General features: G+C 43.1%; 1 protein-coding gene across 3 annotated transcripts in view; it reads left to right on the top strand.

The window, feature by feature from the left end:
- The first annotated feature begins 15,432 nt into the window (after window positions 1–15,432).
- The window catches only part of fubp1 (far upstream element (FUSE) binding protein 1), a 39,568-nt gene continuing 37,648 nt past the window's right edge, over window positions 15,433–17,352 (top strand). For 2 of the 3 annotated variants that reach the window (XR_010019955.1, XM_063064743.1), the window contains exon 1: window positions 15,434–15,803. Coding sequence is in view for 2 of the 3 variants with exons in the window: in XM_063064743.1 (XP_062920813.1) it covers window positions 15,543–15,803 (261 nt within the window). In the remaining variant the exon portion in view is untranslated. Of the gene's footprint in view, window positions 15,804–17,352 lie in introns of all 3 variants that reach the window. The other variant, XM_063064744.1, reaches the window with a different exon arrangement.

Genomic DNA, 17,352 nt, shown 5'->3' with positions numbered 1-17,352 from the left:
CAAATTAAAGCTATGCCCCCTGCTTTTTAGTTCTCCCTGCCTGGAAAAGAAACACTTTGTTAACCCAGTTGTGATACGATAGGGAGCAAACCAGATAGAATGTTTGAAAGAGAAAAAAAGAACTATGGCTCAGGAAGAGAAAATCCATCCTCAGGCACCTCCACCGTCTGGACCATGCCCTCCTCTCGGTGTTGCCATCAGGTACAGAAGCCTGAAGACCCCACATTTCAAGGTTCTACAACAGTGTGATGATATTCCTGAGTCTCCAGCTGGGATTTGTAGTCATACAGTAGTGAAACCCGAGAGGAAGCTACTGATATGATGAAGGAAGCCCTGAACGCCGCCAGAGATGGAGGTCCTTCATTGTGGCCCCAAATGCCAGCAGCACAATGGAAATAAGTAAGTGAGGAGGAGCTTCTTCATTCAGAGACTGGTGCAGGTGTGGAAAGAGCTGCCAGCAGAAGTGATGGATGTGGGTTCAATTGCAACATTCCAGAAAAGTCTGGATAAGTACATTGATAGGAGTGTGGTCCAGGTACAGATTGATGGGACTAGGCAAAACAGCAGTCCGACATGGACTAGATAGCGTGAAGAGCCTCTTTCTGTGCTGTAGTGCTCTGTGACTCTTTCCCGCCCCCATCTTTTGATTCTCCATAATTTCTAAAAGAAAGTCTATTCACCTCAGTGACTCCCTATCTTTTTAAAATTAAGGAAACAAAAACTTGCCTTTTCATCATTGTTTGTGAATCATCTTTTCTCAGTGCTGCAGTTTCCAGGGATTTTGTCACCATGTCATTCATTGAATAGAATGTAAACGGTACCCTGCCGATCACATGGAAAGGCACATGATCTGTGCTTTGACAAAAAAAAGTGACTCTGTCGACAAAATTGATGAATAGGAAAAGGGGATTTGAAACAAGTGAAAATTAACAGTAAAGGGTAGACAAAAGTAGAAGGGAAAACTTTAAACGTCAGTTCGCCCTTGCCACCTACCTCGAAATGAATCACTGCTTGTTTAATTACAATTGCACAAGCATCAGTCATCCTCAAATACCTGTTCTACAGTAACCTTTTCCACTTGTCAGCAAATTTTATAAGTAGGATCACAGAGCGACATGGGATGGAAATAGATCCTTCAGCTCAATTTGTTCACACCGCCTACAGTATCAACCAAGCTGATCCCATTTTCTCCATTCCTCTCAACCCCTCCTATCCAGAATCCTGTACCTATCAACATAGCTTTTGAGTATTGTTATTATACCTACCTCAAACCCATTCTTTCAGCTTATTCCATACGCGTTCCACTCTCTGTGTGAAGAAGTTGCCTCTCAGGTCCCCTTTAAATCTTTCTCTCACTTTAAACCCATTGCCCCGAGTTCTTAGTTCCCTTTCTCTAGGAAGCAAACTATAGGCATTCACCCTGTCCATGCCATTCATGATTTTATACACCTTGATAAGTTCAATCCTCAATGGCCTATGCTCCAACAAAGTCCAAGACCACTCAACCTCTCCTTTTAACTCAGGCCCTCGAGACCTGGCAGCACCCTCATAATTTCTATAACAGGGCAACCAAAACTGTACAAAATACTCCAAGTGTGGTTTCACAAACAAGTTCAAGTGGTTGCTGGAGACATAGAAGTTTCAATACATTCTGAAAGAAGTATGTTATAATTAAAAGATGAAAAGTGATATTGATTTGATGATCTAAGTTGCAGTTTAGCGCACTGGAGACCCTGAGCCACCCTACCAGAAGCTCCAAGCACATATATCATCATTGGAGAGATAAATGTCACCAGTCCAACTCCACCCTCAGAATCAACAAACTCATTCGTAAGGCCAGTGATGTTGTGGGGATGGAACTGGACTCTCTGACGGTGGTGTCTGAAAAGAGGATGCTGTCTAAGTTGCATGCCATCTTGGATAATGTCTCCCACCCACTACATAATGTACTGGGTGGGCACAGGAGTACATTCAGCCGGAGACTCATTCCTCCGAGATGCAACACAGAGCATCATAGGAAGTCATTCCTGCCTGTGGCCATCAAACTTTACAACTCCTCCCTTGGAGGGTCAGACACCCTGAGCCAATAGGCTGGTCCTGGACTTATTTCATAATTTACTGGCATAATTTACATATTACTATTTAACTATTTATGGTTCTATTTATGGTGCAACTGTAACGAAAACCAATTTCCCCCGGGATCAATAAAGTATGACTATGACTATGAATATGACTAGACAAAGAGGGTCACTTAACTGCCAAACATTATCTGTCAAAATATTTCTTTGGGATCCATAACGTTCTAACATTCTAACGTTCAAAGTATATTTTTAATCAAAGTACATATACATATGCAACCTGGAGATTCATTTTCTTGTGGGCATACTCAATAAATCGAATAGCCATAAAAGAATCAATGTAAGACCACATCAATAGAGCGGGTAACCAGTGTGCAATAAACAACGAACTGCAAAAATACAAAAAAAAAGCATAAAATGTTGAGAACGTGAGATGAAGAGTCCCTGAAAGTGAGTCCATAAGTTATGGGAACAGTTCAGTGATGATGGGGTGAGTGAAACTGAGTGAAGTTATCCCCTCTGGTTCAAGAGCCTGAATGTTGAGGGGTAATAGTGGTTCCTGAACCTGGTGGTGTAAGTACATTAGCTCATGCCCCAAGTTCTATAAGGACCAAAACAAAATTACAGTTTGCCTTTTATAATTTGGCGTTGCAGAACTTTTCAGTGATTTATATACACAAGATCTGTGTCTGAAATCTGAGCAATGTAAACAACATGAGACCATTTGTTGAATTTTCATTAGGGACAGCTCGATTCTAATCAACACAATGGAGTTTGCAGCTGTATGCAAAATGATCTCTGAATCAAAGGGAGGTCGACATTCTGAATGCTGACAATTTCTCTTTCCAGAATCCTTGAAAATTTCTTGCTTTGCTATAGCTAATTAACAATTGTATGCTCTGCGCTTAAATAAAAGGGGCAGTGCTAATTAGTTAACTTCACTTCACAAACCCTAGGAGATGTAATTAGTGGACCTTAAGACAGCAGACTCGAGTCAGATGACTACAGTTGCAGCAGACAGCAGTGATTTAAACTTCATAGAGCCAGAGTTAAACAGCACAATCAGGCCATTCGGCCCAGCTGGTCTATGCTAACCATTTATCTACCGCTGATGTTCCCATTTACCTGTCCTTGGGCTATATCGTTCTAGGCCTTCTCTATCTTCGTACAATATGTGCAAAAGTCTTAGCCACAGTTTCAAAAATCTGTAAAGCAAAGATGCTTTCAAAATAATGAAATTAAAAGTCTCAAAATATTTTTTAAAAATTACTATGAAGAGCAGTAAACAGTAAAAAACTAAATCAAATTACTATTTATTGTGACCACCCTTTGTCCTTAAAACTGCATTAATTCTCTTAAGTACACTGTTGTGCAGTTTTATAAGAAAACCAGCTGGTAGGTTGTTCCAAGTAGCTTGGAGAATTTGCCACAGTTCTGCAGACTATGACTGTCTTGCTTGCTTCTGTCTCTCCAGATAATCCTACACAACCTCGATGATGCTGAGATCAGGGCTCTATGGGCCTTTTTAAAATCTGAAACCATATAAAAAATCTCGGGTGCCTAAGACTTTTGCACAGTACTATACTTGTCTAAATGTATTGTATGTTAAAGACTGTAATTGTACTTGCTTCTACCACTTCCTCTGGAAGTTTCTTTCATAAGCCCACCATGCGCCGTGTGAAAAAGTTGTCCCTCAAGTCCCTTTTAAATTTTTCCCTTCTCACCTTAAATCTATGTCCCCTTAGTCTCCCTTAATTGCATTTTACAGGAGCATCCTGACAAGTTGCATCTCCACATGGTATGGGAACAGTTGAGCTTCGGACCCAAAGTCCCTACTAAGGACTGTGAGAACAGCTGAGAGGATCATAGGTGTCACCCTGCCATTCGTTGGGGACATTTATCAGGAGCACTGTGTACGCAGGGCCCTTAGTATTATTAAAGATCCCACCCATCCTTCCAGCATCCTCTGACTTTCTACCATCAGGCAGGAGACTCCGATGCATAAAAACAAGAACGGTGTTGTTGGTTAATCTGTGTCGGAGCTTACAATATTAATGCATTTTAGGTTGTTATTTATGTGTGTTTTATCTGTAGATTTTATCCTTACCTTCATAAGTTATCGTGTGTTATTTGTGTTATGTGTACTGCTGTGCTTTACACCCTGATTTGGAGAAACTTTGTCTCATTTCAATATACATTTTATGGTTATATACTTTTTATATATGTATATAGTTAAATGACAATAAACTTGACTTGACGACCTACCCTGGGTAAACAACTTTTTTTTTCCTTCTTTTGTCTTTTTTTTAATTTTTGGGGACTCATCCAGGATTTGAACCCAGGATCAACGCTGACCAGTGACCCTGTGATCTCTGTCTCAGAGGCAGATGTTAGGTTGTCTTTAAAGAGGGTGAACCCTCACAAGGCAGAAGGTCCCAATGAAGTACCTAGTAAGGCTATCTGAAAACTTGTCCCAACCGACTGGCGGGAATATTCAAGTACATTTTCAACCTCTCACTGCTATGGGTGGAAGTTCCCACTTGCTTCAAAAAGGCAACAATTATACCAGTGCCTAAGAAGAATAATGTGACCTGCCTTAATGACTGTTGCCCAGTAGCACTCATATCGACAGTGATTAAATGCTTTGAGAAGAACTCCTGCCTCAGCAAGGACCTGGACCCACTGCAGTTTGCCTATGGCCACAATAGGTCAACAGCAGATGCAATCTCAATGGCTCTTTACCTTTCCTTAGACCAACTGGACAATACAAACACCTATGTCAGGATGCTGCTCATCGACTATAGCTCAGCGTATTACACCATCATTCCCACAATCCTGATTGAGAAGTTACAGAACCTGGGCCTCTGTATCTCCTTCTGCAATTGGATCCTCGACTTCCTAACTGGAAGACCACAATCTGTGCAGATTGGTGATAACATCTCCTCCTCGCTGACGATCAACACTGGTGCACCTCAGGGGTGTGTGCTTAGCCCACTGCTCTACTCCCTCTATACCCATGACTGTGTGGCTAGGCATAGCTCAAATACCATCTATAAATTTGCTGATGATACAACCATTATTGGTAGAATCTCAGATGGAGATGAGAGGGTGTATAGGAGTGGTATATGCCAACTAGTGGAGTGGTGTCACAGCAACAACCTTGTACTCAACATCAGTAAGACAAAAGAACTGATTGTGGACTTCAGGAAGGGAGAGATGAAGGATCACACAGAAATCCTCATAGAGGGATCAGAAGTGGAGAGAGTGAGCAGCTTCAAGTTCCTGGGTGTCAAAATCTCTGAGGATCTAACCTAGTCCCAACATATGAATGTAGTTATAAAGAAGGCTATACTTTATTAGGAGTTTGAAGAGATTTGGTATGTCAAGAAATACACTCAAAAACTTCTATAGATGTACCATGGAGAGCATTCTGACAGGCTGCTTCACCGTCTGGTATGGAGGGGCTACTGCACAGGTCCGAAAGAAGCTGCAGAGGGTTCTAAATTAAGTTGGCTCCATCTTGGGAACCAGCCTACAAAGTACCCAGGACACCTTCAAGGAGCAGTGTCTCAGAAAGGCAGTGTCCATTATTAAGGACCTCCAGCACCCAGGGCATGCCCTTTTCTCACCATTACCATTCAGATAGGAGGTACAGAAGCCTGGAGGCACACACTCAGTGATTCAGGAACAGCTTCTTCCCCTCTGCCAGCCAATTCCTAAATGGACATTGAAGCCATGAACACTACCTCACTTTTTTAATATACAATTATTTCTGGGTTTTGCACGATTTTTATCTATTCTATTAGATAAAACAATTCAATTCTATCTATTATTTTTATCTATATATTAGGCTAGAGCTGCTGCTCTTAGGTCCGGGGATACCAGTCGCTACAAGGAATCCAGGCATGAACTCCGGAAAGCCATTAAGGGCGCCAAGAGGCAATATCGAGCCAAGTTGGAAGCCCAGGCTAACCAAAGGAATGCCAGTAGACTATGGCAGGGTCTAAATGAGATCACTGGGTGCAAAGAAAAGGCTGGGAATATCAATAACTGTGGCGCTTCTCTTCCTGACGAACTTAACATATTCTATGCAAGATTCGAACAGAAGAGGAGCGTCCTGCTCCCTCCGGATGAACCGGACCTGGTGGCATCGAGATTCATCATCACCAAGGAGGACATTAGAAGGGCCTTCCTGAGGATAAATCCAAGGAAGGCGACGGGCCCAGATGGCGTGCTGGGATGGGTTCTCCAGGCCTGTGCAAGCGAGCTAGCTGGCATGTTTGCTGACATCTTCAACTGCTCCTTGCTTCAGTCTGAGATCCCCTCGTGTTTTAAGAAGGCAACAATAATCCTGGTGCCAAAGAAGAGCAAGGTGGCATTCCTGAGTGACTATCGACCTGTGGATCTGACATCAATTACTATGAAGTTGCTTCGAGAGATTGGTTATAGCACACATCAACCACAGCCTACCAGTCAACCTCGACGCTTTGCAATTCGCCTACCGGAGCAACAGGTCAACAGCAGATGCCATCTCTCTGGCCCTACATTCCTCCTTAGAACATCTGGAGAATAAAGACGCATACGTAAGGCTCCTTTTCATTGACTACAGCTCTGCCTTTAATACCATCATTCCAAATAAACTGATTCCTAAGCTCCGGAACCTGGGCCTTAGCACTCAGATCTGCAGCTGGATCTTCAACTTCCTCACAGACAGGACCCAGGCTGTAAAAATAGGAGACAAGCTCTCCTCTACAATCACTCTGAGCACCGGTGCCCCACAAGGCTGTGTACTCAGCCCCTGCTGTACTCACTGTACACCCATGATTGTGTAGCCACGTTTCCATCAAACTCAATATATAAGTTTGCTGATGACACAACAATTGTAGGCCATATCTCGGGTAATGATGAGTTTGAGTACAGAGAGGAAATTAAGAACCTGGTGGCATGGTGTGAAGACAATAACCTTTCCCTCAATGTCAGCAAGACGAAGGAATTGGTTGTTGACTTCAGAAGGAGTAGCGGACCGCACGACCCAATTTACATCGGTGGTGCACAAGTGGAACAGGTCAAAAGCTTTAAGTTCCTCAGGGTCAATATCACAAATGACCTGATTTGGTCCAACCAAGCAGAGTTCACTGCCAAGAAGGCCCACCAGCTCCTTTACTTCCTGAGAAAACTAAAGAAATGTGGCCTGTCCCCTAAAACTCTCACTAATTTTTATAGATGCACCATAGAAAGCATTCTTCTAGAGTGCATCACAACCTGGTATGGAGGTTGTCTTGTCCAAGACCGGAAGAAGCTGCAGAAGATCGTGAACACGGCACAGCACATCACACAAACCAATCTTCCGTCCATGGACTCACTTTACACCGCACGCTGTTGGAGCAGTGCTGCCAGGATAATCAAGGACACGACCCACCCAGCCAACAGACTTTTTGTCCCTCTTCCCTCCGGGAGAAGGTTCAGGAGCCTGAAGACTCGTACGGCCAGATTTGGGAACAGCTTCTTTCCAACTGTGATAAGACTGCTGAATGGATCCTGACCCGGGTCTGGGCCGTATCCTCCAAATATCCAGACCTGCCTCTCAGTTTTTCTGCACTACCTTACTTCCCATTTTTCTATTTTCTATTTATGATTTATAATTTAAATTTTTAATATTTACTAATTTTAACTATTTTTAGTATTTTTAATATTTAATATTTGTAATCAGGGAGTGTGAAGCGCAGAATCAAATATAGTTCTGATGATTGTACGTTCTAGTACCAATTGTTTGGCGACAATAAAGTATGAAGTACTCAATATAAATATACTGTGAATTTATTTATTTATTTATTTATTTATTTATTTATTTTCTTCTTCTTCTCCTTCTCCTATTTTATTATGTATTGCATTGAACTGATTCTTCTAAGTTAACAAATTTCATGTGCCGTTGATAATAAACCTGATTCTGATCTCTCACAAAAGTTTCCTGACACTAATTTTACTCACCCCTACAGCTTCCTCTGGCAGTTTGTCTACTGCCTATTGTCATTAGTTCAAGTACATGTCTGCAGTGAAAAACTTAGCAGCAGTAGCATCACAGACGCATAGCATCGCATAAGAAGTATTTACAAGTCCTTACAAGTGTAAAGTGTTCAAAATTGTTAGAATGTTGATAAACTGACTTGATTAGGGTCTCGCCAGCTCATTCAAGAACCAAAGATTTGAAGTGAAGTACCTGTTCTTCAATGTGGTGGAGTCGGACTTCAGGGTTTTTAACTCCTGTTGAGGCCATTTCCACAGAAACCAGGTAAATTTCATAGATCTCTCCAGGAGAGATTCTAGGTGCCCTCCAAATCTCTGAGGACTGTGTTCATCTTTTGATTTTTTTATTTGAAGTATGTAGATATCACTACCAGGGCCAGCATTTATTCCCTGTCCGTTTTTATTGCCCTGAACCGGAGAGCAAATATAAATGAGCTGGGAATCATATATATAAGGCAGATCAAGAAACAATGGCAGGTTTTCTTCCCTGAAAGAGGTGAATGAACCTGACATGTTTTTAAACAACACAGTATTGGTATCATGTCAACCTTTCCCAAGGCTGGCACCCCAACACTTCCTCCTTCCTCCCCCCACTCTTCTGTTCACCATCTCTCACCACGCTTCAGGTCTGATTGAAATATATCAAGTATTGAAAGGCCTCGATAGAGTGGACGTGGAGAGGATGTTTCCTATGGTGGGGGAGTCTAAGACCAGGGCACAGTCTCAGAATAGAGGGATGTCCATTTAGAACAGAGATGAGGAAGAACTTCTTCAGCCAGAGAATGATGAATCTGTGGAACTCCTTGCCACAGGAGATTGTAGAGACCAAGTCGTTGGGTATATTTAAGACAAAGGTTGACAGATTAGTCAGGGCATGAAGGGATATGGAGAGAAGGCAGGAAAATGGAGATGAAATAGCGCAACAGACTCAATGGGCCAAATAGCCTAATTCTGCCTCTATATCTTATGGTCTTATTATGTGCAATCAGATAGGCTCAATTAATAATCTTTTAGTTAAGATACAATGAGGACAAAGTAAACATAATCTAAAAATCGATACCATTTACTTTGAGAAACAAAGCTAACTATGATGGTATAAGATATGAGAGTGGATTGGGAGTTACATTAAAATGCAAAGAATGATTGTTATTTAAATAATTGATACATACACCCAGTGGCCACTTTATTAGGTCCACCAGTACATCTGTTCATTAATGCAAATATCTAATCAGCCAATCATGTGGCAGCAATTCAATGCATCAAAGCAGGCAAACATGGACAAGAAGTTCAGTTGTTGTACAGACCAAGGATCTGAATGGGGAAGAAACGTGATCTAAATGACTTTCACTGTGGATGATTGTTGGTGCCAGATGGGGTGGTTTGAGTATCCCAGAAACTGCTGATCTTCTGGGATTTTCATGCGCAACAGTCTAACAGTCTCTAGAGTTTACAAAGAATGACTTGAAAATCAAAAAAAAGATCCAGTAAGCGGCAGTTCTGTGAGAGAAATTGCCTTGTTAATGAGAAAAGTCAGAGGAGAATGGCCAGACTGGTTCAGGCTGACAGGAAGGCAACAGTAACTCAAATAGCCATGCCTTGTAACAGTGGTGTGCAGAAGAGTATCTGTGAACAACGTGCGGAACCTTGAAGCGGATAGTCTTCAGCAACAGAAGACCATACCAGGTTCCACTCCTGTAACTAATAATGTGGCCACTGATTATAATTTGTAACATACATATTTCACCCTAAAAGCACACAAATAGAACTTCTAAACCTTTTAGTCCTTAAACTTATGCCCTCCGGTAACAGATAACTCTACTAAGGGGAAAAATCTACTGCTACCTGTATTTTATCCACTGTTGTCACTCAGTCTTCTCTGCTCCAAGGAAAACAAAAATAGTTTATCTAATCTCTTGTATTAATTGAGATAATCTATCCCGGCAACAATCTGGTGGATCTCCTCTGTACGCTTGACAATCACAGCTACACACAATGTCACATATGGTGTTCCTTTTGAACAGAGATGAGAAGGAATTTCTTTAGCCAGATGATGTTGAATCTGTGGAATTCATTGCCACGGTCAGCTATGAAGGTCAAGTCACTGGGTATAGTTAAAGGGGATGTTGATTAGTAAGGACATTAAAGGCTATAATAATTATAATAGTAAGTACTTTATTGATCCCGAGTTGGAAATTATTTCTTTACAGCAGCATTTAAAAATACACTTAGCAATAATAATCAAGTACAGAATAATAATATACACAATAATAATTTATCAATGTGCAATAATGAGCAATACTATGCGTAATAATGTACGAAATAATAAAACAGAGACTGTTGTACTATGACGTGTGTTCTCCTATCGCACAGAGATGAACTGTTGTATGTGCTTATTGCATTTGGTAGGAAAGATTTTCTGTAATGATCCTTGTGACAGTGGAGCTGAATGAGTCCATTTGAAAGGGTTCTCCACTGCCTATTCAGTAGGTAATGGAGAGGATGTGCCAGATTGTCCATAATGGATAACAGTTTGATTAGTGACCTCCTCTCCACCACTAACTCAAAAGAGTCCGGGTTGTAGCCAAGGACAGATCCAGCCTTTTTGATGAGTTTATTTAGTCGTTTTGCATCACTAGCACCAATGCTGCTTCCCCAATATAAAGCAGCAAAGAAGACTATACTCACTACAACAGACTGGTAAAAGATCTCCAGCATCCTGCTGCAAACATTGAAGGATCTCAACTTCCTTAGGAATGGAGTCTGCTCATCCCCTTCTTGTAAACAGCCCTGGTGTTGGTTTTCCAGTCAAGTCTGTTGTGGAGGTGAACACCCAAGTATTTGTACTCCTCCACCACTGCAACTTCTTCTCCCTGAATGTATACAGGACTGTCCTCTTCCTCCTAAAATCAATCACCATCTCCCTGGGTTTAGCCCTATTCAGCAGCTGGTGATTCCTCCCGCACCACTCCATAAACTTGTCCACCAGTCCTCTGTACTCCGATTCCTCTGATACACCCAACCACCGCAGAATTATCAGAGAACTTCTGCAAGTGACAAGACTCAGATTTGTACTGAAAGTCTGAGGTGTACAGTCTGCACAGAAGCGGAGACAGGACAGTCCCTTGTGGGGCTCCAGTGTCACTCATCACCATCTCAGACACAGAGCTGTACAAACTGGGCTCTATCTGTCAGGTAGACAGTAATCCAGGAGATAGTGGATTTGTCTATGCCCATTCTTTGCAGCTTCTCACTCAGAAGAAGTGGCTGGATTGTTTTGAAGGCATGAGGGAAATCAAAAAATATGATTCTCACAATGCCACCAGCATCATTCAGGTGGAGTGAGCTTGCTGCGAAAGGTAGATGATGGAATCATCCACTCCCACATGAGGTTGGTAGGCAAACTGTAAAGGGTCCAATGAAGATCTCACCCACCTGTGGTCCAAGGCAGGTCAGGCCCAGCCTCTCCAGCACCTTCATCACGTGAGGTGTGAGGGCAATTGGTCTGTAGTCATTGCTCAGATGGAGACGCGTTCTTGGGTACAGGAACCAAGCAGGAAGTCTTCCATAGCATCGGTTTCTTTTCCTGACTCAGACTCTGATTGTAAAGGTGCTGCAAAATACCAGACGCTGGCTCGTACAGGCTTTCAGTACCCTGGGGATACCGTCCGGTCCAGCAGCCTTGCCTTGATGTAGTCTCTCCAGCTGTCTCTTAATCTGATCTGCAGTCATAGTCAGGTGGGGGAGAGCAGTCATCCCCATGGAGGCAGGATACTCCAAAGTTGGGGGGGGGGGCTGAAACACAAGCACTCACCAGAGGGGAGGGAGAGGCTTTCAGAGCAGGGAGGGTGTGTGGTTTGGGCAACTGGGGGAGGGGACAGCAGGAGGTCCCATGCTGAACCTATTGAAAAACAAGTTCAAACCGTTGGCCCTATCCAACGAATGGACTCACCTCGGTACTTGTCTATCTCCGGACCTGAAGGCTTTCTTCTTCATATCCAAAAGTTCTTACAGGTCACTGGTGATCCAGGGCTTGTTGTTGACCAGGATTGATTGGAAAAAAAACACCGGCGGGGATAACAGCAGAATGGCAATGGGTGGATTTTCTGGAAGCAACTTGGAAGGCAAAGGATATGTGCATCCCAAAGAGGAAGAAGTATTCTAAAGGCAAGATGACACAATGGTGGCTAACTAGAGAATTCAAAGCCAAAGAGAGGGCCCATAATAGAACAAAAATTAGTGGGAAGTTAGAGGATAGGGAAGCTTTCAAATGCCTTCTTATCTCCATTCTAAAAGGACGTCCCTCTATTTTGAGGCTGTGTCCTCTGGTCTTAGACACTCCCACCACAGGAAGCATCCTCTCCATCAAGGCCTTTCACCATTTGATAGGTTTCAATTAGGTCACCCCTCATTCTTCTAAATTCCAGTGAATACAGACCCAAAGCCATCAAATGCTCTTCGTATGACAAGCCATTTAATCCTGGAATCATTTTCATGAACCTCCTTTGAATCCTCTCCAATTTCACCACATACTTTCTACGATAAGGGGTCCAAAACTACTCACAATACTCCAAGTGAGGCCTCACCAGTTCTTTATAAAGTCTCAACATTGCACTTGAAAGCGTCCCACTAACTTCCCACTAATTTTTGCTCTATTACGGGCCCTCTCTTTGGCTTTGACTTCTCTAGTTAGCCACCATTGGGTCATCTAGGTGAATCTGTGGAATTCTTTGCCAGAGGCGACTTTGGAGGTCCAGTCTTTATGTACTGTATACTTAAGACAGAGGTTGATAGATTCTTCATTGGTCAGGACATTAAGGGATACAGAGGAGAGGCAGGAGATTTGGGCTGAGAGGGAAAATGAATCAGCCATGAAGAAATGTCAGAGCAGACTTGATGGGCCAATTGGCCTAATTCTGCTTCTATATCTTATGTTCTTAATAAATACTGCTCCTTTGCAGCATCAATCTAAACGGTAGTCTTGTTTCCCAGGAGGAGCACTGACGCTTCTGTGCTTTTGCTCAAGAATTGACAAGACTGATATGAGAGGAAGGGAGTTAAATACCACCACAATGAAACACTAATTGGCTGGAACATGAATACTCATGAGTATGATTGTTTATCCCATTCCGCAGCCCGCCTGTGAGGGCACCTAGACCCCGTGGCAAAGTCCATGGTTGTGAAATGTATTGAAGAATGACAATAAACAATCTTGAAATCCTCCTCAAATGCAATTCTGCCTTTGATGTAAGCTCACTTGATCCAGCCTATCCAGGTCAGCCTTTCAAACTACCTTCTCCAACAAAAAGATGATACGACCATAACTAAAATATAACAAGATCTTAGTCGCAGATGGTTTCCTTTCTTATTTTTTAAATAAATTAGTGAAGAAATTCAGTCACAAATCCACAGCCTTATCATTCACATCTGGGGAAAAGAAGGGAAACCTCAGTGATGCTGTACTTGTAACCATCTTCAAGTGGATAAGTCTGACTAGGCCAAATGTACATTCATGTTTGCTGACAATATAGTTAACAGGAAAAATGAGCAAAGGAGGTATGGGAGGCAACACAGAAAGTGCTGGAAGAACTCAGTGAGTCTGGCAGCATCTATGGAGGGAAATGGACAGACAACGCTTCAGGTCAAGACTCTCCATCTGGATCTGAAGATAACAAAGAAACTGTCTATCAGTTAACTGAGATAGATGGAACATTGGTAGATAGAGTGTAAGAGTGAAATGATCCACAATTGTGGAAATAGGTAAATATTTATAACTGTAGGAATTCAAAGGGATTTATGATCATGTACAGTTCATAGATCACAGCACGTTAATGGCGAGGGTAGGACAACATACTTATCCCTCATTCCATATTACTGCCTCTGCCCTGCTGGGCTCACCAACATCTATCAAAGATGCCCAGCATCCAATCCCTGCCATCTTCTCACAGCTACCATCAGGCAGGTGGTACAAAGGCCTTAAATCCCACACCTACAAGATTCAAGAAATCCCATTTCCCTTCAAGCATTCATTTGTTGACCCAATGGGCAGTACCCCAATCACTAATTTAGCAACCCTATGACCATTTTCATCACTGAGTAAAATGGACATTTCTTTGCCCTGTGTTCTTTCTTGTTAAATTTGGGCAGCATAGTAGGGTAGTGGGCAGCGTAAAGCTTTACAGTGCCAGTGATCTAAAGACAGAGGTTCAATTCCTTCCACTGGCTGTAAAGTTTGTACACTTTCCCTGTGACTATGTCGGTTTCCTCCAGGCGCTCATGTTTCCTCCCACATTCCAAAGATGGATTATTAGGGTTAATAGGATGAGAGGAGACATGATAGAGGTATACAAGACATTAAGGTGAATATATAGAGTGGACAGCCAGCGCCTCTTCCCCAGGGCACCACTGCTCAGTACAAGAGGACATGGCTTTAAGGTAAGGGGTGGGAAGTTCAAGGGGGATATTAGAGGAAGGTTTTTAACTCAGAGAGTGGTTGGTGCATGGAGTGCACTGCCTGAGTCAGCGATGGAGGTAGATACACTAGTGAAATTTAAGAGGCTACTAGACAGGTAATATGGAGGAATTTAAGGTGGGGGGGGTTATATGGGAGGCAGGGTTTAAGGTCGGCACAACATTGTGGGCCGAAGGGCCTGTACTGTGCTGTACTATTCTATGTTCTATAAGTTGTGGGCATACTCTGTTGATGCCAGAAGTTTGGCAACACTAGCAGGCTGCCAATAGTATACTCAAGACCGTGTTAGTCATTGACACAATGCATTTCACTGGGTTTTCTGTGTACATAATGAATAAAACTATTTTTTAAATTCTTTGTATAATTTATATTTTCCTTTTAATGAGGGTTATCTAACGCTATGCACCTGTGATACTTGTGCGTATAACAATAAATTGGACTTGGACTTTGAAACCTTTGTCCTTTTGTGCAGCAAGCTACCAATTTGATGGCAAATCAAACACAGTATGGACTTGTGGATAAAATGGGTGTTGATATTAAAAGAGGTTTCCAGATGAATATATCACTGACGTATGGGATCTTTGCTTCCCATACATTTTTCCTAAGTTTTAAAAGGCTGTCTCAAGGGTCAATGAAACCCTTTGGAAGAATGTGAGGGTGCAACAGAAACTCTAACCTTCCTTTCCCCACCCTCCCTTCCTCCTCTCCTGTCCCGAGGAAGGATCTGAACCCCCGAACCACTGAACCCACGCTGTCGCGGCATGGCATCGCGAGATTTGCCCCCAAACCCCGCCCCCACATGGAGGCGCGAAACTGCTGCCGGCTGAGGTCTCGCGAGAGTTGGCCGCCGCCGCCTCCTCCTCTGCTCAGGCGGGCCACGGTGAGGCGGCCATTTTGCGGCAGGTTCCGTGTGCCGGCGGTAGCAATCAGCAGCAGTTCGTCATCCTTCTTCACACACTCACCGCTCACACATGGCCGAATACTCCGCAGTGGCGCCGCCTAACGCGTTAACGGCTGGCGGAGGAGGAGCAGGTGGTGGTGGTGGTGCCGGTGGAGCTGGAGGAGGCGCTGGTGGAGGTGGAGGAAGCGGCGCTGGAGGAGGAGGTGGTGGCGGCGGCACGGGTGCCGGTGCAGCCGGGGGTACAGGAGGAGGAGGACCCGGCGGCGCTGGTGGAGGAGGAGGCGGCTTCAAAAATGATGCCTTCGCCGACGCCCTTCAGAGGGCGAGGCAGGTAGGAGAGGGGAGTGGGAAAGGCATGAGCCTTGAGGCGGGTTGCCCCTCCTTAGGCCTTTAGGCCAGGTGGTGGTGAGTTGGGGATAGGATCAGGGTCTGGGCCTCGGTCCTCCGAACAATAGACGAGGCCCAGGCCGCCCGTTCATACTTAAGTTTCCTTGTCGTAGGTGGAGGCCAGAGTCTTGCCTTATAGCACACCTTCCCCTCGTTGTGCGATGTCCCTGGGCGCCATATGCTACAGCCGCGCTCTCAAAAGAGGCAAATCCCTCTCGGAACACCGCCACCTACACAGCAAAGGCAGGCACGACCGTCCAATGACGATCATAGCGTGAATAAACTCTGCTCAGGACTCCCACCAGCATACACAAAAACTTTGCAGCCCAGGGATTGATCACATCCACCCCCATCCCGCGCCTGTAACTTTTTCTTTTGTGCTGTTGCAGCTGAGTGATTTTATGAAGGGAATTGTGTATGTTTTCCTGCCCCTTTTCACTTCAGATATGCCAGCTGTGATTGATTTGAAGGCAGCTTTTATCATTGGACTTATTGCTGCAGATTTGAAAATACTTTTGGGGAAAACACTTAACTGGGCTGTATCGTCTCGTGAGATTCGTAGATCCCATCTATTCTTAAGATCATAGTACTGGGACAAGCTCTTCGGCCCACAGTGTTGTGCCGAACCAGCTAAAAAGTAAATTAAAAAAACGCCAAAACGAATCCCTCCTACTTGCACAATTACATGTGATGGGTGTTTATGGGGGGGAAAAAAGTTCATCCGTTCTTTTGAAAAGAAGTAAAGCATTCCAAATTTACTAGTATTTAGATTTAATAAAAATGATCATCAGTCCTGATGTAGTGTTTCATTTCAAATGTTGACGTTTCCTTTTACTCATAGATGCTGCTAAACCTGAGATCCTTCAGATTGTTCGTGCCGCCACTCATTTCTCATTTCTTCTTTGTTCGTTTTTTCTTGTACATGTAGTGGAATAAAACACGATCTTGAAATACGACTGTAGTCGTAAACGCTAACTTTAAGGGTCAGATTTCATACTTTGCAACACCTTGATTATCAATGGCACGCAAGTTTCCATTGTTACTTAAAATGGTAAGAAAGGATGACAATAGAAGAGCTTTTTTGGTTGAGAAGGAAGTTACATTCAAGATTATTTGAAATTCATCAGTACATGTGTGTAAAGGAGCGCAAAATGATTCGCCAGGTTCAATGCAGCACAAAAAACACAACAAACATAAAGAACACAATTTTTAAAAAACTATAAATATAAAAGCAATCCTATAAAACACAATGCACAGGTTATTGTTATATATGTAGACTTAGCATTAAGTACTGCTTGCACCAAAGCAAATATATTTACAGAGCTAGAATAGTTGATGAAAGAGCAATTGAAATGTTGAAAAGGCACAATATTTTAAAAATACAACTGTAGAATTGTAATTTGTTTTTTCAGCCCTTGGTTCCATGTCATACCTTACGGCAATGTGGAAACTAATACAATGAAACAAATCGTACTTGCAAGATGAACTTTTGC

This window comes from Mobula hypostoma, chromosome 12 (genome assembly GCF_963921235.1).
Source record: "Mobula hypostoma chromosome 12, sMobHyp1.1, whole genome shotgun sequence".
Taxonomy (NCBI): domain Eukaryota; kingdom Metazoa; phylum Chordata; class Chondrichthyes; order Myliobatiformes; family Myliobatidae; genus Mobula; species Mobula hypostoma.
This window is presented reverse-complemented; position numbering and strand designations above follow the sequence as displayed.